General features: G+C 32.3%; 3 protein-coding genes across 6 annotated transcripts in view; all 3 read left to right on the top strand.

Annotated features, from left to right (window-relative positions):
* The first annotated feature begins 1,472 nt into the window (after nt 1–1,472).
* On the top strand, nt 1,473–2,295 carry LOC149907933 (uncharacterized). Of its 3 annotated transcripts, none has more exons than XM_090103059.1 (2): nt 1,473–1,611; nt 2,062–2,295. In XM_090103059.1, the coding sequence occupies exon 2, from the start codon at nt 2,140–2,142 to the stop codon at nt 2,293–2,295; it is 156 nt and encodes a 51-aa protein (XP_089959185.1). In that variant the 5' UTR covers nt 1,473–1,611; nt 2,062–2,139. The 3 variants fall into 3 exon arrangements, with proteins under 3 accessions (XP_089959185.1, XP_089959184.1, XP_089959183.1); XM_090103058.1 differs by lacking the exon at nt 1,473–1,611 and adding an exon at nt 1,821–1,960 and having other exon boundaries at nt 2,133–2,295; XM_090103057.1 differs by lacking the exon at nt 1,473–1,611 and adding an exon at nt 1,823–1,960.
* Lipt1 (Lipoyltransferase 1) lies at nt 1,820–5,545 on the top strand. Of its 2 annotated transcripts, XM_090103053.1 has the most exons (5): nt 1,820–1,960; nt 2,392–2,954; nt 3,198–3,305; nt 4,185–4,398; nt 4,890–5,545. In XM_090103053.1, exons 2-5 carry the CDS (start codon nt 2,412–2,414, stop codon nt 5,282–5,284), a joined length of 1,260 nt encoding a protein of 419 aa, XP_089959179.1. In that variant the 5' UTR covers nt 1,820–1,960; nt 2,392–2,411; the 3' UTR covers nt 5,285–5,545. The 2 variants fall into 2 exon arrangements, with proteins under 2 accessions (XP_089959179.1, XP_089959180.1); XM_090103054.1 differs by lacking the exon at nt 1,820–1,960 and having other exon boundaries at nt 2,272–2,954; nt 4,197–4,398.
* A 1,013-nt stretch (nt 5,546–6,558) lies between these two features.
* The window catches only part of LOC149907930 (uncharacterized), a 53,156-nt gene continuing 37,329 nt past the window's right edge, over nt 6,559–22,385 (top strand). The window contains exons 1-2 of the mRNA XM_090103052.1: nt 6,559–6,717; nt 16,509–16,556. Of these exons, the coding sequence (XP_089959178.1) occupies nt 16,530–16,556 (27 nt within the window). The 5' untranslated portion in view covers nt 6,559–6,717; nt 16,509–16,529. The remainder of the gene's footprint in view (nt 6,718–16,508; nt 16,557–22,385) is intronic.

Genomic DNA, 22,385 nt, shown 5'->3' with positions numbered 1-22,385 from the left:
GAGATGCGTCGCCATGGTATGTGCCGCTATGTTATAGTGGAGCTGTGGCATACCCATGGAAGGAGCCAATTTTGAATTTAATAATATCTAATACACTGGAGATTTCAGTATGAACATTAACTTGTAACAAGAAAATATGACCTTGAATGACGCCTGTATGTTTTTTTATCCCTTTCACACCTAACTTGCCAAGTGGGTGTGAAAGGGATAAAAAAACATACAGGCGTCCTTCAAGGCCATATTTTCTTGTTACAAGTTAATGTTCATACTGAAATCTCCAGTGTATTAGATATTATACTTAAGCTTCTTGTGATAGATCTATATCAATAATTTTATCTTCGTAGGAGGGTAACCTGCCTTTGCAGGCACACCGATTAAAGTGAATAGCTCTAATCACGAATTAATCGATACGGACTTGAAACATACATATGTCAATCGGACTTAAAATATAGGGCAATTTTAAAATTCACCAGGCAAATCCAGGCAAATCCCTGTCCGAGTAATATATATTTTCTTTCGTAAATTCAAGCAGCAGAATAAAACAAGTATCTACATACTTAAAAAAAATACACTATCAAAATAGGTAACATTTTATACGGTTTTTTCTGTTTGTTTCGACTAATCTCTGCAACGGTTGGACCGATTATGATAGAACTTTCACTGACAGGTGAAAGATCACTCCCAGATGTTTATAGTATTATGATACAGTACATATTGTGGATGTATTATTATTTATTTATTTATTTTAACTAGTGTTTAGATAGCTACATAACTAAAGTACCAAATCTTAAGGCTTTGTCAGATAGGACGCGTATTTTAGCGCTGCGTAGTAGCGCTACAGCGTCCTGTTTTAACGTCGCGCAAGGCTTCGTCAAACAGAACGCTTTAGCGCGCGTTAGGACACAGCAATTGATATCATTAATGCTGCATGTTGTTTACATAATTATTACTTACGAACAAAACAAGGTACAGCGATATTAACTCCGGAGTCGGAAGAATTTTTTACTTACCAGTTTCATTAATTTCTTCTCCGATTTGTGCCCACAATTTTGCCTTCATTGATATATCTTTATAGTTTATATGAACTATCCTTCGTATTATATAAGCATGGATATTTTCTAACCAATTCTATCAAATTTTCGGTCATTATGCAGTATTTTATTATTATTTTACGCCTATTAACTCCGACGCTAAAATAAAATTTGTAAAAAAATACAACACCCGACGTTAAAGCGTCCTAACGCCGCGACAGAGCGTTGCGTACTGCTAGCGCCGGCGCTCTGTTTGACGGTATTCTAAGATGGTAGTAGAACACATCTTAGCGTCATATCGCGGCGTCAACTTAACGCTCTGACGCGCGCTAAGTACGCGTCCTGTCTGACAAAGCCTTTAATTTTTTAATCTATAAAGTATAAAGTCAAAAGTCAAGCAAAGTTTCTAAAATCCAAGTATAAATCTCACGTTTAATCTGTATTTTGTATTTTTATTTCGTGTGAATGTAAATAAAGTGTCGTAATAAAATATAATAATTATTATTGGAAATTAATTGAAAAAGATAGTTGAAGAAAAAAATATTAATTTAGGCTTAGGAAAAAGAACAGCTGTGATCAGGTCAAGAAATAATGTTGAAAAAACCTAGTTTTCTTTATTTATATAATATAACCTAAAGTATCTACAAATTGTTCTAAAAACACTTAATTAATATTTACTTTACGATTTAATTTTATCAAACGTTAATAACCAAATATATCTATGTAAATTTCAGTAAAACAGGCAACAACAAGATATTTCAGCTCTCACTACTTGCCGAGATAATACTGCGCTGCTCGTGGCCGATTCGTGTTTCTTATCGTTATATTTATTTGCTTCTGTTCAAGTGAACTTAATATGCCCTCGCTCGACCTCTTAGTTCCTTGGCCCGCTTATCATTATCAGCGTGAATAAAATGAGACGACGGAAGGTAATTAATTCATATTTCGTTACGCATTCGTATAGTTCTATTCGTTTAGACTACACTCTTCCTTTCTTTAGTTAGTTTATAAAATATTATATACCCTATAGTTTGCTGTGTAACATAATTCAGTTATTTAATTAACTTGACTTGTGATTTTTTACTTCATCCTGTATTCAAGAGAAGGAATGCCAAGTGACTGTCGTGACTGTTTGGGGATTCGATTTCGAATTAACGCCCTGCATCAAACTTGGAAGTGGCTGCATCAGACAATCGCCCTTCACGAATATCTGATCTCCCTCTCATCAGCTGATACTGACGCTTGCCTCACAACTCAGTGCTAGGTTAAGTGATTAAATTTGTAAGATTTGGTTTACTATTCGAGAACAGACTGTTTTAGACTGTAAGTGCTCATAACTACCCATCTCACATTCATATAGAAAAGTATCTGCTGATAAACATGGCGCAGTCAATGATGAGAAAAATTGCCATCAGCAACATGTGTGTTGTTGTTGGACTAACAAGAAGAGCGAGTGCAAGAAGCCTGGCAACAAGCACAACTATAAAAGCGAAAAAAACACAACTGGAATTACCATCTGAGGGGGAGATCACAAAATCTGTGTTCATGTCGCAATCAACTGATATCTACACAAATCTTGCTATGGAAGATTGGATGTACCGTAACATGGATTTCTCCAACCATCACATTATGATGGTATGGCGTAATGAGCCATGTGTGGTGATTGGAAGGCATCAGAACCCTTGGCTTGAGGCCAATGTGCCCTTTTTGGGTGAGAAAGAAATTTCCTTGGCTCGCCGCAACAGCGGCGGTGGCACTGTATATCATGACCGTGGAAACCTCAACATCACATTCTTTACTCATCGGGACAGATATGATAGGAAATACAACTTGGAAGTTATAAAGAGGGCCCTGTACAGAGGCTTTGGAATTAAATCTCTCATTAATGAACGTCAAGATATTCTTGTTAGAGATAAATATAAAGTATCCTTTTTCAATAAAAAATAGTTTTTGAAATGAACAGATAAATAGTATTACATCTCTGCAATATTTTTGACAAATTTTCAATTCATGAAGTAAGATTATATTTGTTTTGTTTACATTGTTAAATGTGATCTATTTTTAACTTGATATTTGCTTAAAAGCATTTTATAAACAAGTCATCATTAATACAATCTACTTGAAAATGATAAAAGCAAAAGTAATTTCCTTAGCAGTATAATATAGATATCTGGAACTGCTGCTAAGCTTGGTCGTTTATCTGCATATCACCACTGCACACTTCTAGTCAACGCCAACAAGGCTGATCTCAGCAAGGCACTTGCTAAACGAGAGGTGAGTCTATCAAAATACATTGAATTATATTTAGAAACAGTATTAAATAGTTGTCTTGGAAATATTTCATGTTTAGTTTTGTATCTTATTTTTTCTTTGGTGAATTGGAAGACTTATAAATTATAATGTTGTTTGCAAGTGTTCCTTTATGTTAATACTGATTTAGTTACTATTGTATGTTTTTAATTTCACTATGTGTCATAAAAATGCTTTAAAATTTAAAATTCAAACATGTTAAGGGTAAGGCATCAAATTTTGAACCCAGTTGATTCATATTAAAGTAGTGAGCATATAAAAGGGTTTTACTTGTGTTGAAACTGTTTAACATTTAAAATAATTCATTGATGTTAAAGGTCTCAGCATGCAGCATGACTCATGATATATTTGTCTATACAAATAGCTAACTGTTATTGTTAAATGCTATTTGATATAAATACATCCTTAAAAATGTCAATAGAAAGGAGATGTAATATTTTAATTTAAACAGAGTTGCAAAGTGATGGATTCATTTTTAAAAAGATTATTTTGATTGCATTAGTTCCATGAAATGCTTGAATTTAACATTTGACCTGTTAAAAATATCCATATGTATGAACAACTAACTCATATAACGAAACCATGATTACAAAATGAATTACATTTTAATTTAAGTCAACATGTGCTTCCTGTAACATTTTCGAAATGCTTTATTTTTTATAATTGTTTTATCCATGCATCCAAGCCAATAATTTCCTAACATCACTCTGTTTCCTTCATCCCATATCACTATATTTTTATTTATCATCTGTTGCATGTCTATACTATGTCCGTAACTAATACCACAGTGCAACTAACCAATCCAGTACATAAATCAAGCTAAGGGCATATAATTTTATCTAGCATGGCATACAGACGAACGCGACGGCGTCCACGCCCTCCCCCGTGGCGAACCTGGCCGATATCGACAACAGGGTTACTGTTGAGAGCCTGCAAACGGCCATCGGCTACGAGTTCTTGAGGACCCCGGCCCTGCACATTGAAGATGCGGGCGAACGGCACATATCGAAACAGAGGGGCTTCCAGTTCATCAACCCTACGGATGATTGGTTCCCGGGTATGTGTACCTTTTTTAGAATTTAATTATCTATTATCAAAAAGTAAGAGTAACTTTTTATGTATTTACTTAAACAATCTTGAAATGATGAAGAGATTGGCATTCGATTTTAAAACAACATTTTAAAAGGGTTGCAAAAAAGGATGCAAATATTTATAGAGTAGAGTCGTCTCGTCATAATGTGCAGAATACGCCGATTAAATCCCAGTGTGTTAATATTATTTTGTAATTAGCAAATAACAGAATTAATTATTAATTTTACTTTATGCATGTATTCCGCTGCAAACTAGTTAAAATACGACAGAATACAAATTATTCATTAATAATATTTTAACTCGCACGTAGTATTCAAGCACTCATTCAGTTTCGTGTTTATGTAGTACGAAAACGGCGGGAAGGCCATTAACCTTCTAGAGATATTTCGTTTGCGAGTTAAATATGTAAATGGTTTCGATTTTGAGGCGTGTTTGTTAATTGGCCTAATTTTGCAGGTTTGGATGAATTGAGGAGCGAGCTGACAACCTGGGACTGGTGTTACGGCCGGACTCCGGAGTTCACCGTGAGTCGGTCGTTCCCCGTCCCAGCCGAACTCCTCGCGCCCTCCAAGGTCTATTCGGCAACTCAAGAGCTGGTCATCAGTATGACGGTAGAAAAGGGACTGATTAATGACGTCACACTCAATATTCCTCCTGGCCTGGTCGAATCCGGGTTCCACGGTGAAGCATCGGTCATAACCCATCTAAAGGGAAAACGGTTCACGTCTGAAGCCCTAACCGCCCTCGAAGACGCGATGCTCACGCGCCACGTGACCAGTGACGTCAGGAAACTAGACGAAAAGGAACAATTCGTCGCGAAATGCTTCGATCAAGTGGTCAACACTGTTTAAGTCTGTGTTAAACGTAAAATGGTGCTATGTTCTTAGTATAAGTATTATCAGTTTATAATTGTTGTTTGTCAAGTGGCTGTAAATTTTATCGTAATGATTAAGATGGTCGGTTCAAAGGCCGACAGCGAATTGTATATGAACCTACTTATTAAATCTGTTTACGATATGTTTTGTGTCGTCTCACGAGCTTCCATATTAACCAAATTATTATGTTTGCAAATGCGTTAGATATTTTATTTATTGTGATTAATGTTTGCTTTTTATTTGCTTTATTGTTATTTTGTGTTCTTTTAGTTAAGTGTTATAATATTGTTAAAGACGTGGAATCGCAGTGACTAAAATATGTATTATTTGTGCAATAAAAATTGACTGTTAATGATAATTCGAGTCTTAATTTGTTTATAATGACACCGTAATGATAAAATTAAGATAAAATGGATATTTGAGATTAGAGACCTAATTACTGATTGCCATTTAATATTTCGTGTAAATAGTAATTTATATTAGAATGAATACTTTTATTGTCACTGCGGTTTTGCAGACAAACACGCGAGTCGCACGCTAGTGCCGAGCGCTACAAGAATGCATCATATCATTTGGTTTAATTTGTATCTGGGTTAATTTGTACAGCCATGTAGTGATTATTATTTTTGCTTATTTTAATAACTTTAAAAACAATTTCGTTGTCTCTTTACCCTTTGTTAGGTATTCGGAGCTGGTACTTTTCTATATGAAAAGTAATTTTTAGATTTTAGTCTCTTATTTAGCTTTAATTCCTGTACTGCAATATGTATATTATAATTAAAACAGTTATGTAAAAAATATTTTAAATCTAATACTTATATAATTCGTAGGTAGTTATATACTTATAGAAATAAATATTTTGGTATACAGAACTCTTCTTTTATTTGATGACATGGTCGAACTATCTATTGTTATATTACATCTTCATCTTGAAAGTCTTGCATAATGAATTACATCAATTGATGGTGATTACATTGCCGATAGACTTTACATAACGATTCGGTTGACATCTCAAGGCGAAGGCTGTCGATTCAAGTGGAATTTCTCACAATGCACCTTAATTGTGAACCTAGTATAGTCGATCAAAGGATAAAGCATGACTAACAAGCCAAAATAGCTAGGTTCGTGAGTGAACCGAATTGGCAGCGGATAAATGGAAATATGCGCGTGTGTCCTCGCACAATAAAAACTTGCTTGGGCCTGCTCTTCCTCTCGCTTTCTGAAGAGCCGCGTGGTGGTCGATGGCCGGCGCAAGCGGAGTCAGTCCGTTCGTAAACAGCGGCGAACGCGCACCGTCCGCCATATTGAATCGTCACGCGTTGCCATGACAACCGCGTATGCTAAGCAATATTTGCGATAACAGGATACTTGCGAATTTTGTGTGTGCGTTTTGTTGACTTATTGGAAAAGTAAGTACTCACAGAGGAATTGATATACATACAAGGAATATCTTCTTGCTTTTTTTCCTTAGGTATAAAAGCTTAGCGCTGATGTCCTTATTTTTCATGAATAATATTAGGCATTTATGTATTTACCAAACTTTAAAGTAATAAAAATAAGGCATTAGGAAATTAATAAGATAAGCTTAGGTAGGTACATGCAAAAAATTCACATTCGACTATTAGTAGGTTCATACTACGTAACTGTAACTAAGAAATTGTTTTATAGAGCCTACATCCTACGTAGGCTCTATAATACAATTTCTGGGGAGTACCTACCTGTGTCCTTTACACTATAATTTTTTATACTTACTTACTTAAAAATGAAACTTAATTATTTTATCAAAAATGTATATATTATGCAGGCTTGTTCGATGTCTATTTTGAGTACCTAAAAACGAGCTTGATTTCCGCCGATTTCTGAAATATTATTCAATTTTTTTGGCCTCTATAGTTAAGTATTATAAACTTCTGTCTTTTAGTACAAACGATTAACATATTACAGATAAATTCAAATGCGCCTAAATTAGCCAAATGTAGAATTCATATCTAGTGTGTGATAATATTCTCTACAAATAGAGCCAAATTTCATATTATCCTAGAGCTTACGTTTGAATCAAAAAATATAATGTGTTACTTTGTCAATAATTAAAAAAAAATTATATTTTATATAATACTCATGTAGAAGTTTATGTATAAAATTTGGTACTTACCTATGTAATCCCTATTCGGGCTACGCTACGCTAGACACCTACAAAATATATCTCCGAAATCGTGCGGAAATTTATAAAATCCGTCTACAGTATTAAAATAATATATTATTTATCAGTCACACATACACTGTATACCTAACTTTGCTTTTCCTTGTATAGGCGTTGAAAAGATCATGGACATCTCACATCATGAATTGATTAAAGATTCAAACTTAACGATATCTAATACGCAATAAAATAAAGTTTTAAAGGCTCATTTGGCAATCAAGTAAAAAATAATGCGATGATGCAAACGGTTTCCGGACCGCAATTGTATTGACAAAACTATTTCGAGATGCAATGTGTTAATCCGTGTATCTAATTTGATGAAGTTGATGTACCCGTTCTTACATCACACCGCTGCATAGGTATCAATAAAATATTATATTTAAGCAAAATACACCAGGTTTCAAATGTTACTTGGCAGTTTCTACAAAATATCAACCAGTTTATTTGGTTTTATATTGGTTAGCTAGGCTTGGCAAACGAAAATTTGCGATTAATTAACTGCAATTAATTGTTTTCAATGACATAAACATGTATGAAATTGTATGTATATTTTAAAATGTTTGACCATCTTCACATAACATTTTTCTCTTTAATCCTTAAAACTAATGCCTGCCTAATAATAGATAGTATTAGGCAGGAATTAGTGCTGCAATTGAACACAGAGAGGTAACTAACTAGGTACATATATGTAATTATAAATTATGTAAATGTGATAATCGATACTGCCAATCACTCAATCACGTAATTACCTACCTACCAATCAATTTGTCTGTTAAAAATAAATTAATTCAATTCTAAATGAAAAAGTTTATGTAAACCAAAGCAATAAATCAGTAGCGTTTTGGCAAAGCAATTTGTCGAATTTTATATAAAATATAATTAACACATTAATATTCATCGTTTTCCATTTAGAAATCGGATATCCGATAACTGATGCAGTAATTGTTATCATTCAAACACGATCACGCTACTGTGATGAAGTAACCTATACATAATTATTAATTGATGCTAATTTAGTCCATTTTTAAGATTTACATGAACAAACAATGTAAAGTGCATTACCGTTTTTGGTTTTAAATCGTTATTTTGACCTCGGTAACAGGACTAAGATAAAGATTTTATTATATCTGTCGGTCGTGATGCTGCATACCTACTATGCTAAAAAATCCACCCTTTAATTGATAGGAGTGAAAGTACCATAGTTTTTTGGATCGATGACTAGGAAAAATAATTATTTCAGAGATCACATAAAGGATTAGGAAAATTAGTCAACTTGTAGGTGCTTGTAGTTATTAATTTTATATGTAGATATATCGCATGTCGATAAAGATGTTACTCCATAATATTTTTATTATCTGGACAACAAAACAATGATATCAGATATACCTAACAATTACGATTGAACATGTTCTCCGCACGGAACTGCAAATGATTTCAACGAGTGCTTCCTGTAAACAAAATGTATAAAAAGTAAAAACGTTGAATTTTTACTGCTTATCAAGAGCATGTTCTTAAATTATGTGGAAGTCGATAGTTTTTATGAATTAATCATTAAGGTTCGTAAGAAAAATTATATCTATATCTAGAAATATCTAGAAGATATCTAGTAGTTATGAAATGGAATGTACTATTCGAAAATCACATTTATTTATCTATAAACACCATTATTTATTTTAAAGATACTTTTAAACCACTATAAATATGTATTATAAAAAAAATTGTGAGAGTTTTTAGTGCTTTCTAAGCTGGATAGATAGTTTGATTTATTTATTTTCTTATTAGGTACATATTGGATCTACAACAAGTTGGACAATGACTAATAATAATATACATATAAACAATACTCTCTCTTGAGAAATAGGTGTTGTAATGCATTATTTACAAAACAGGCAGATGTGTTTAATTTATGTGGATTTATGTGACACAATTAGGTACACTACTTTTTGCACGCCTCATAAGCGAAGCGTTGAGGTGGGTACTACTGTCACTTCGCGCAAAACATCTGATTTTTCAAACTTAAAATGTCTTTATGTATCATACATTGCACTTGTAAGATAATACATACACACACATATTAAGAAAAAACACTATTTTTAACGTTCATGATATTTTTGATGTCATTTTTGTTATTTAAACTAGTTAAAAAACAGTTTAAAAAAGTTCTGTCTTGGACGTCCGTGTGTCTGTATGTGCGGATCCTTTTTCTTGTTAACACGATAGCGACCGAAATACTTTACTAATCGAGTCTTTTTTTTCTCTTACGCTTGAGTATGCTCAGGAATAGAACCCTTTCATTTTTCAGGGTCTGATTCGATGTGGTTCAATTGTTATTAAATAAACAAAAATAATAATTAATAAATATTTATTAAAAAAAAATTATGAGGCGTGCACTTTTGGATTTTCCAAATTATTTATAATCTACACTGTTGTGATAAAATATTAAGCTTGTTTTCTCCACAGGTTTTCTCTAACTGAACACACACTGACACAGGTAATCTTTTTTCGTAACAAACTTATACTACGTAGGTACTTATATTAAATTAGGTAGGTACTATTTATTCCTAAATAAAGGAATCCTTGTTTATGGAAATTATCTACCAATAAAAAAATGTGGTTTACAAATTATGACGTCGTTGTTAAGAAATGTAAAGGATCAAGAGTTTATTATAGTGTTCTGATGACAATATTTTTGAGGTCAATTCTGTGCCAGGTGGCCGGAAAGCTTGAGTCACGTTTACAAAGTAGGTCATAGGTTTGTGGGAAATATATCTGAACTTTTTGGTAACCTTAAACGATTTTGGATAACTATTAACACAATATTTTGTAGAATTAGTCATGAGTGAATTCCAATACCGAAACTGGCGGGGAATTTATAATTACAACAGACTTGATTGCAAAGCTTAATATATTTCATTGTTTGACTCACAAGTTTCAGGCATCTGTTGATGTGTTACCTACTTAAGAATTTCAAAATCATTTACCGGTAAACATAGGTTCGCAAGTAAATAAATTATTTGTAATTACCTATTGAGCAATAACAAGGAATTCATTTTATGTTTGTGTTTTTTTAAACACAAGCTTTCATCGTGAATAGCTTTTAACTCTAGGTAATATGTACCTATAACTTCATATAAAAATCAGGAAATACATATATTTTTCATATACCTATAATAATTAATAGACTTCATTAAAAATAATTCTACTCGTGAGCAATTATTATTGTTAACAAGATTTTTCATGTTTAATTTTAAATTTTTAAATGTCTCTTTGAAATAATGCACATATATAGGAGGGTACGCATAAATGCAGTCTATTTATATTACAAACATGTTAATAGGTACAAACATGTTAATAGGTAGAAATGCAAATAAAAACTAAAAGGGTACCTACACGGTTTATGCGACACGTGGTATTCCCACGTTTGAAATAATCAAAACTCCACATTCACAATTGCTTAATTAATGGAGTTAATTACAATTCGTAACTAGCTAAGTAGCTAATATCGTACTAGTTGCGAAAATATAACGAATGTTGCCAATGCTTTTTATGCTATTTTTGTTATAGATAAAGCAACCTGTAATTGTAGTACCTATAATATATTTTATATTAAATAAGATGTTGAAAATGTAGAGATGATTTTTTTTATTTAAACGCCTTTTGGAGGAAATAAATGTGTCTGGTTATACACCACTAGTTTTTAATCAGTACAAAAAATTTTACAGGGTGTTAAGTATCTTTAACCAATCATACTTGTGTAAGAAATAATTAAATACACTAACAAACAGAAATGTCCCAAAATTGTCCACATAAATATGTAAAAATTGTTAAACCTATAATTTAATCAATGACCCACACTAGGTATTGTGTTGTAATTTTCTAGCGTACGATTTCGAGTAGGTCCGCCGCACAGATCCATTGATAAATTCCGGCAAACTCGCGTCGCTCGCATTCCTCACCCCGCCACCCCCTTTCCCTCTGCGGCCTGCGCCCGCGTCGCACCCCAACGGCCTCCCGCTCCAAAGTCCAACGCGACAAACAGTGCCAAATTGTTAGCGGAAGTGAAAACTTGCTTTTTTTCGTCGCGTTTGTTTACGTTCTTCCCGGTACGATGTCATATCAATTCACATCACGGGATTATGTACTTATGCTTCGTGCGTTCTTTTTGAGTGGAGAAAATGCGAGTGCAACAGTACGTATGTACAGATAAGAAGTACCTGAGTCCCGAACGCTCGATCGCCAAATGTACGAACTACGAACTGTGGTAAATGCTTACCAGCAGGCGTTGTCACAAAATGTTTTCGTGTAATGTACTAGCGTATTTTGAAGAGGATCCTCAACGTAGTACGAATGTCGAATAACGCTGCGGTTCATGAATTTCTCACAGCGGAGTTTGGAAGTCATACGGTCGAAGCGGGCCTGCAGCTTGGGCTCCTCGCTCACCTGATCTCACACCCTTGGACCTCTTTTTGTGGAGTGAAATTAAGTGAACAAAAGTGAGCCGGTTAGTGTCGAACAATTAAAACAGCGCATATTGGATGAAGTGAAAAGACAAAAAAACGTACTTCTCTCGTTAAAAAACAATTTAATAAAACGTTCACGTCTGTGTATTGACAATGGTGGTGGACATTTTGAAGGACAATTAGAAATACTTGTAAGGTTAGTTAAGACTTAAGATTATTGTAAATACCAGCTGATTCTAACTTCTTAAATACGCCAAAATCGTTTATTCTTTCATTACAAATTAGGTATTGTAAAAACAGCTGATTCTAACTTCTTAAATAGGTACGCCAAAATCGTTTTTTCTTTCAATACAGATTAGGTATCGTAAATAGAGCTGATTCTAACTTCTTAAATACGCCAAAATCGTTTTTTCTTTCAATACAGAATTTGTGTGTTTGTTTTGTAATTACATACCTACGTACCTATTTAATTTATTGTAAAAAGTAATTATGCCGGTCCTAAGCCTGGATGAAGTACCTATGAAGGGGAGATTTGAATCTAGGAATTAAACTAAATAAAGTTAGTAACTACCTACATGTCTTGTTTCATTTTATTGTCCAAGGTTAGGTAATACTATCAACGAATAAGTCAATGAACTCTGCAATGTGTCTATGATTTTAGTGAGACTTTCTTAAATAAACAAATGGTTATATCTTTGCTATTTATCGATATTATGTAATTCTTACATCATACATATGATAATAATGTATTCGCTAATATGTCCTTAAAGTTTTTGTACTGATTAAAAACTAGTGGTGTATAATTAGTATAAAATACTAATTATCGAACATTAAAATGCCTGTGCTTAGATTAGGAAATCTGAAAACATTTACACATAAATATATTAAATGCATTAAGAATGTCGTTACATAAAATACCAACTGAGAAAACTAGTCGAAAAGCTAAAAAGAAGTTTACTAAAATTATTTAAAGGTACGAGCAAATATATAATCATATTTTTTGTTCAGAATAACTACATATCTAAATAAAATAATAATATTAACAAATACTTAACACGGTTAACATGATCACATCAAGGTATCAATTGCTCAAGTAAATGAAATAATGAAAAGTATTCGAGGTATTTGTCTAATTGGACAGGCAATCATATTTATTTCAATTTAAAATAAAAATATTTCTACTGTTTTATTAATAATATAATATTAGAACTTACACTTGCCTGGAGGTAGAGCATAAATATTAAATATGTAACAGATTAATGATTTCTTGTAGATAATTATACTGATATTGACGCATTGACAACAAGATATATATTTCAATTAATTATTAATTACGGTGTTAAAAATAAATTCATATGAAAAAGTTAAGTAGGAATGTATTAAAGACTATAGATGATTATTTTTAAATAATGGTACTTAGTTACTTCTTTTAATCAAATCTCAAAATTGCAATGCCATCTCTTATGTTATTGGAAATTATGATATAAATTTCAAATCATACATATAATTTGAATAAATTATAATTAAGGACCTTTTTATGCAAAAATAAATGCGAAATAAATAAACCAGGTGTTTGGTATTTATCTAATAAACATTTACAACGAAGCAAATAAAATAAATTCGCTAAGGTTATCGTTTTAAAATGTACAATACAAGTAACAGCTGTATATAATAAATTACGAAATGTTGTAACGCATATTCAACAATACCGAATGTATTTGTATGAAGTCATCGCGCTTTACAGCAAATTTCCAAACCCTTTCTCAAAAGTCAATGACTTGCTGTCATATTCACCGGCTTTTACTATATTGTATCATGTATGTAAGTAACATTTAGTTATTGCTGCTTAGTCTGCAGTGAAATAGAGTCTATTTCTATGAACCAAACAAACATTTTAATAGAAAGTCCTATTAATGATTAAATGCGAAAGTTTGTGAGGATGGATAGATGTATGTATTTCAAGAAAAAACTACTGGAATGATTTGGATGAAACTTTTACAGTAATAAAGTTCTTTAAGGTAATATCAGAACATCTCATAAGCTACATAAATACTTGATTTTACCCGTGGGTTCGTCCTCGGGTGAAACTTATAAATGCAAGGTAGGTGCGTCGGATTTGTAGAGCAAAAAAATCTCAGTATTTATTTTATAATTCGTCTGAGTAAATATTGATTTTTTATCCACACAACCTTGATAAATAAAATAGTTGATGATTGATCAATTATTTCTAGTCTATAGGTGTTAAATTAAATATTGTTAGGTTATTATGAATTTGATACGTTCGCAAAGTTATACTTGCATGCATCGCGTTGATTAGAGTATGTTTGAATTATTTTGTTGATAACATATCAAATCAGTTTAAAGTAATATCTTAAATTATATAAGATGGTGATTGACTGATGGTTGAATGTAGCATGCAGTGCTTAAACTAATTTGAGACTTAGACATCTACTAGAACAGAAGGGTTTTAAAAGGCTCTACATTCTCTCTCGGCTCTACATGCGAAAGAAAACAACAATTATTCTGAAAAGACCACCTATGTTATATATACGTATTAAATTACAACAAATTAATCAAAATACTGAAACATATGTGTAAATATAATTTTAAGATTGAATTCCGGCAGGTAACTTTTTGTATCAATAAAAACTTATCCATCACCAATTAAGTATTTTCCTAAACTCCAACTCCATACTCAATCCTCTACAATCCGGTTTCCGCCCCGGGCATAGTACGGCTACTGCTTTAGTAAAAATAACTGATGACATTCGGTTAGGTATGGATAATAAGCAGCTCACGATACTAACATTACTAGATTTTAGTAATGCATTTAATTGTATTGACTATGACGTACTTTTGAGTGTGCTGCGTTCTATTAACATATCTGCGTCGGTGTTAGAGTGGTTTCGTAGCTTTTTGCATGGTCGCCGGCAGAGGATAAAGCTAGACGAGTCTATCTCATCTTGGAGTTATCTGACTGCAGGTATACCACAAGGCGGTGTCCTCTCTCCTCTTCTTTTCTCACTTTTCATTAACTCCATCACGAGCAACATTTCATCCCGGTACCACATGTATGCTGATGATCTCCAGATTTACACACATTCTCCTTTGTCGGATTTGCCTGCAGCCATTCACTCAACTAATACTGATCTCGATTTTATCGTTAGGTGGAGCAAGCTGTATGGCCTTAAAATTAATCCCCACAAAACGCAAACTATTATTATTGGAAGTCCGCAGTTTATGTCTAAAATTGTATGGGATAATTTACCATCTGTTTACGTTGACGACACTAAAATCCCTTTCAGTCAGTCTGTTAAAAACCTAGGTGTCCATATAGATTCTACACTTTCCTGGCATGAGCACATGAAACATGTTAGTAAAAAGTTATTTGCGGCATACCACTCCCTTAAGCGATTACGAAACTTTCTTCCGATTCCGACCAAAATTTTGTTAGCGCAATCACTCCTTCTTCCCATCCTCGACTACGCTGATGTCAGTTTCTGTGACCTAACTGGAATCCAGCTTGACAAGCTTGAGCGATTTCAGAACTTGTGCATCCGTTTTATCTTTGGATTGCGCAAGTTTGACCACGTCTCCGCTTATCGTCACAGGCTGAAATGGCTGCCTATCAGATATCGCCGGGATGCTCATGTGCTGCATCTACTGTTTGGAATTGTATTCGATCCCAGAACCCCGCCCTATTTAAAAAATAATTTTGAATACGCTCGTAATCATGGGTTGAATTTGAGATCGAACGATACTTGCCTCCTTAATGTACCTATACATAAAACAAAATTTGTTAACACCTCATTCACTGTCAAAGCTATTAGACTATGGAATCAATTACCAATAGCCATACGCAAAGCTAGATCCATTGATGTTTTCAAAAACATGCTCTTTGATTACCACATGTCCTTAATTAAGTGATGACTTTATATATTCTTTCTCTTATCTGTATTTCTTTATTTTATTATATATTATATATATTATTTTCTTTATTGTTGTAAATTATGTATTATTTATATTCCTACTTTCTTAGTATTACTATATTATTATTATATATATTGCTTTGGTATGCACCACCTACTTGTATTCTTTCTTTGTTACTGTTTTCCTTGGTTGGGTTACCTGGAAGAGATGGCTCTGTAGCCATAAGGTCGCCTATTGTGCAATTTGATGTATATTTTACTTATTGTTATTTCATTATTTTGGTGTGTACAATAAAGCTTTCATTCATTCATTCATTCAAAAGTGTAAACATAAGTACCTACGTAAATAAAGAGGATCGATTATGTTAGCAATATAGCAGTTACCATCAATAGCTGTTTATACTCATTTCCTCAGATAAAAACGACTGTTAATACAAATATGACTTATGTTTTATAATTATGTGGTCTATGCAAATTTTTATAAACACGTCGCTTCCTTGTACATAATAAGTAATAACTCATGGAAAGACATTCGCTTGTCCTCTAAATTCCATAAATAGAAAAAACTAGATACATATAACATAATATAAAAACATGTTTATTTTTTACAGGTTCTGGTAGCGCATGACAATATGGAAAAAGAAAAAATTATGTTTAAGGTAAGTTTTATATTTTTATATAAGTAATGTTTATTATGTTTACATGAGCTCACACATTAAAGTACTCCGATAATTTATTCGTATTATAATCAAGGTATTTGAATCTCATTGTAATTTGAACAATTGTATTTTTGACATTTTCCTTGACACAGCACTTTAATTGTATTCAATTAAATTTCCTACTGCTTGAATAATCAGGACGAAGCTAATGTTATTTTTTTTTAATAATATACATTAAGTATTTGAGATACTTTCAATTAGTTTTTTTATCCAGTACCTAATGAATTTGATAAAATAAATTCTATTATTCTACCAAAAAAATAATAAGCTAAGTATCAACATATAACCAACAACCAACCAACAACATATGACTCACAAGTAAAAAATTACGAAATATGAAAAAATACATGAAAAAATGAATTTTTTATTTACCTACTTACTAATTTCAGAGTACATAGAGACATCACTAAGAATAGCATAGAAAAACGTGAAAGACGAGTAACCCATTGCCCTACTGATTTCACAAATCATATAGACCGTTGCAAAACCATCTTATAAATTTATAGAATGTAAACTTATCCGTTACCCTTTACCAAAAAAAAAAAACCATTAAACAGATTTCGATGCTGTTTACATTGAACCGTTGACACGATTCTGACATTTTGTCCCACGGCCACGCTCCGAACAAATGTATAATGCTCTGTCAATAATATGATGAATTGGATAGTCGCTCTGATAATGAATTTTAAACACGTCGTGACATACGATTAGGCTGTTTAATATTAGGTATCTCTACTTAGTACTAATCATAATTATACAGATAATGTAGATTGTACTTAACTAGCTTTCCGCCCGCGACTTCGCCCGCTTTGTCTAAAACATAATAAATTATATATTAAAACCTTCCTCTTGAATCACTCTATCTATCTATTAAAAAAACCGCATCAAAATCAGTTGCGTAGTTTTAAAGATTTAAGCATACATAGGGACAGAGAAAGCGACTTTGTTTTATACTATGTAGTGATACTTACTTTAATTTAAATCGAACATTTAACTAAAATTTTTTACGTTATATATACTGGGTATCTTAGTTCCGTAAAGTTGTTATTAATTAAAAAAGAGTAAATTATATATGTACTTACATCGTTATTTCTAATATTATTAAATGAAGCAATAAGTGGAACATTTTTTGCTCTCGGTCCACTCATTTGACCTGAAATATATCAGCAATAAAAAGCAAAAATACATTGAATAAAATTATTTTTTTTTCAAGTGTAACATGTGGTGTTGCTATATTTTTTTTTAGTATAATTTTGTAAACATCCTTACAAATTAATAAACTTAATAAAATCGACTTGTATTGCAGTGACCATATTCAAATAAAATTACTTTCTGATAAATATCTTCTTTCTTACAAAATTAATTACAGTAAGAGATGTATTTTTATTATATTAGGTGTCTATGTAAATAGCGTAGCCAATGTCAGAGTTCAACGCTATATTCATAAAATAATTCTGACTTTACTGAATACATATTTTTTACTTACTTCAAAAATTAATAAAAATGTCGAATTTAAAATAATTAGGTATCATAATATACAAACGTACTTACTATGAAAAACTTTATATAAATAGTAAATACTATACCTACTTTGATTTTCATTTCGGCGTTCTGTTACTGTACCTACATATCTATATTTAGTTATTGAATTAAAAGTAATTAGTTATATTAAATGTTTTATGGAAATAAACGATCCTAATAAGAAGCAGTAAAATCAGATATCAATAATATTCATGATATTCAGTACTTAGGTAAAGCCGAAAATTATATCGGCTTAAACTATTCAAAAGCCCAAAGTAAGTAATAGAGTCATAACTATGGTAATGAGATTGTATTATAGCGTATTAGTTCGACAGTAGATTTGTCATTCTATTGTATTATAAATATTCAATTTCGTGACCATTCATAACATAATCTGACTTATGTAAAGTGTTCCTATTATATCATTGTGATCTAGTATTTTATTAAATTCTCGAGCTTTGTTATAAATTTACAACTATTTGGATAAGTAGTTCTCACATAAAGAGGGCATTTCAAATAAATTTTATTTTAAACAGCAGCAGCAGCAGCACTGAAAACAAATTTATTAGATTTATTTATTTTATTTTAAATTTAAATTTCTTTTCCATCCTTAAATTCTATGTTTTCATCCCCTAGCTTTGTATAGGTACTCACGTACATACTCTTTTTTTTTTTATCGTGGGGAAATCTTCCAAAGATACCCACATTCTGCATGTCTATGAGATGGTGAAATCCACATTTACAGTTTAATTCTTTGAGATTATCATATTAAGATAAACACATATTATACAGTGAAGGACTTTTTATAATGTGCTTAGTTGGTCAAGCATACCTTAAAATAAATTTAAAAATTCAACCTTGACTATGGCACTTCTTCTGACTTTGAGGCTTCATACAGTTTATAAGAGTGTTAAATATTATAGGATTATTTTCATACACTTAACACTGTAAGTTATTAACATTCACTCCTTATATGCCACAAATCCGTTTTCATGTGGCTATAAATCGTCAGCTTACGTGAAACATTTATTCTCTGTGCACATGTCATGCCTTGTTTATGAAAATTGCGTAAACGTGCACTGCAATAGTTTTCAGTTGAGGACATGGACATTAGCATTACAATAAGAGTCATAATATATCAAATTTTAATGCAATAAATAATAACTTATCAATAGATCAAATATAACATTTAATAATATGTAGTTGTACGATGTAGGTATATATTATAGTTAAAAATACTATGTGCATTTAAAATGATTTAATAAATTGGAGGCTGGTAGTTTTGACAAATACTGTGAATTATTGAGCATACACGCGAAATTATAATATGAATATTAAGAGATATGTAAAGGTCAAAATCTATCTATAAGGTTAATAATACAACAAGGAAAAAAATTGGTCAATTAAAAACATACCTAGGTATAAAAATCTTTAAAGACGTTATTTATGTTTTTAAAAATGCTTTTAGTGTTAAAAATAGCATTACGTCAACAGGCCAAGCCCATAGTTAAAAGTTAGTATTTACATACGATTACTCAATAGATATTATGAGCCTGATAGCTGAATCGTGCTTCTGAGGCATTCCACACATATCTCATCCACTTGTTCATTAGTCGAACCTACTGCCATTGTCTTGTTCTCCAAAGTCATGCGTATCTGCCCTAACGCAGCTCACCTTCGCTTTTATAATATGTGGTTTACCTTAGTTATTTGTGTAATAATACGTTAATTTAATTCTTTAGATGATTGCATCATTAATTTTATTAAATGTTAAGCAACACTTATCTTGAATTCGGTACATAAATACTACTAATACTACTGATACTATATAAAAAACTAGATTTCCGCCCGCGGCTTCGCCAGCGTTTTCATACGAAAACCCGCATAGTTCCCGTTCCCGTGGGATTTCCGGGATAAAACCTATCCTATGTGTTAATCCAAGTTACCCTCTATATTTGTGCTAAATTTCATTGTAATCAGTTCAGTAGTATTTGCGTGAAAGAGTAACAAACACACACACATCCTCACAAACTTTCGCATTTATAATATTAGTAGGATAATTAATATTTAATACTATAGTGTAATTTATCACTCATATTTTAGGAATATTCCAAGTTGTATGGACAAAAATAACAATTATCTCAATAATTTATTTTAAGTTTCGACTTTGTATGTTTGATAAGACGCTATTATTCTTATACTTCTGAATGAAGCACGTGTGTAGAGCATTTATTTTGTTAAGAAAAACACGTGAGCGTATAACTATCTACATTATTTGTATTCATTGCTTACTAAAAATAATTACAACGGATAAGTACTGAGATAAATTTTATTACTAAGAATAAAGCATTAAACTTATTGATTGTATACTTGGTAAACAAGACGAATATAATATTCAGAGGGCATTTTGAATAAAGGAGGAAAACGACTAACATCTACCACACGTCGATTTCCTTTTCAAAAGGAATGAAACTTTTGCTGTTAGGTAAACCTAAAGTGAGGGAAACTATAATCACTAATTATATTAACATTATGTTTAATTCTCATTTTTTAAAGCTCACATAAGATAATTAATAATATTCATAATAGCACTAATATTATGATCACCTTGAAATCGGTATTGGTTAAATACGTAGAAGTGGTAAGATCCAAACGGGTTCGATGTCACGGCTTTCGCAATGGGTCAAGGTCCACTTACTGCACGCAAATTCTTTCTTAGGGTTATCATCTTTAACATCAAATGTAGCATATAGTATTTATGTAAATAAAGCTTCAAAGTCGATTCCACTTTCATACAAAGAAATAGCTTTTAGTTGTTTCTGAAGTTAATTGTTATAGGAAGTGCCGGATATATTTCAATTTATGAATGCTTTCTATTACTAGAATAAAATTATTATGCTTACCTACATCATACACATATTTCATTCGTGGTTTAGTGACACTTATAAAGCCCTAGCTTTCCGCCCGCGGCTTCGCCCGCGTTTTCAAAGAAAAACCCGTTCCCGTAGGATTTCCAGGGTAAAACCTATCCTATGTCCTTTCTCGGGTATCAAAATATCTCTATACCAAATTTCATGCAAATTGGTTCAGAAGTTAAGGCGTGATTGAGTAACAGACAGACAGACAGAGTTACTTTCGCATTTATAATATTAGTATGGATTTCACAGCTGTTTCTTTTATGTTCTCAATTTAGGTGAAATAACTAAATGTTCTTATTTATGAACCTACGCGAAGAGATATCATGTTTATTTATTACAGGTTGAGTCTGTTATTGTCAATTGTATTCTAATCGTTCGGCACAGTCGATAATATGAAGGTTGATCCTGTCACGAATTCATCTCAACGACAAAACTGAAGCGGAATAATCGAACAAAGATTGAAAACACATGATAATAAGTTTTTTTCATTGGGTATATTATATGAATGTTACATAAAAAGTGAAGTCCCGTGTCCCCGTAGTGGGGTAAGGGGCAGATGCATTATTCATACATCTGTTTCACTGATCGATTTTCTTTAGGGACAAGTAGGTGATCAGCCTTCTGTGTCCTGCCAGACCGAGACATTTTTTTTTTCTTCGTCTCCACCGGGAATCGAACCCAGGACCCCTCGGTTCTACGCTCACGCGTCAACCACTGTACCAAGGAGGCGGTCTGAATGTTACATAAGCATTCAATAAATAACTTTCTTGAATACCAAATGCCAAAGTTATTTCACTTTTTTTTTGTCTAATTAAAAGTTTACAAAAATATGACATATTGGATCTGGAGTTTAAATAAAAAATTACACAATTAAGAAAAAACACAAACAAATCTCCGTTGTCTTACTAATTAAGAAGTATTTTGAACAGCAAACATTTGTCTCGTCGTGTGCAATTATTTACGAAAGAAATCACATTCGCAAACAGTGTGATAATTGTGTTCGTCTGGAAAATTAGTGTCGTCTAGTGAAATGATAACCACTTAGTGGAGCGAGCAAAATAAAGTATTTGATAAGGGCCTTGGAATTGGGACGGGTTGATAAAGGCAACGTGAGCTCCCGATCGTTGTAACAATATTTGTGCTTTGTATCTTTGATAATTCGTTGGCTTGGAGACAAATTAATTTACAAAGATAAAGAGTTAAAGACTATCAAATTGGCAATGGAATTTTAGGAAGTAGTCAAGCGATTGATTTTCTTATTTAAAAGCGTGAACTGAATAAAAGTGTACTCATCCCCATTCCCCATCTGGGATCGTAGCGTTTTATGAGA

This window comes from Colias eurytheme, chromosome 6 (assembly GCF_061535395.1).
Source record: "Colias eurytheme isolate Ceu_HAF_F1 chromosome 6, ilColEury1 Martin Lab GWU primary, whole genome shotgun sequence".
NCBI lineage: Eukaryota > Metazoa > Arthropoda > Insecta > Lepidoptera > Pieridae > Colias > Colias eurytheme.
Note: the sequence above shows the minus strand (reverse complement) of the source record. Positions and strands in the feature narration are given on the sequence as shown.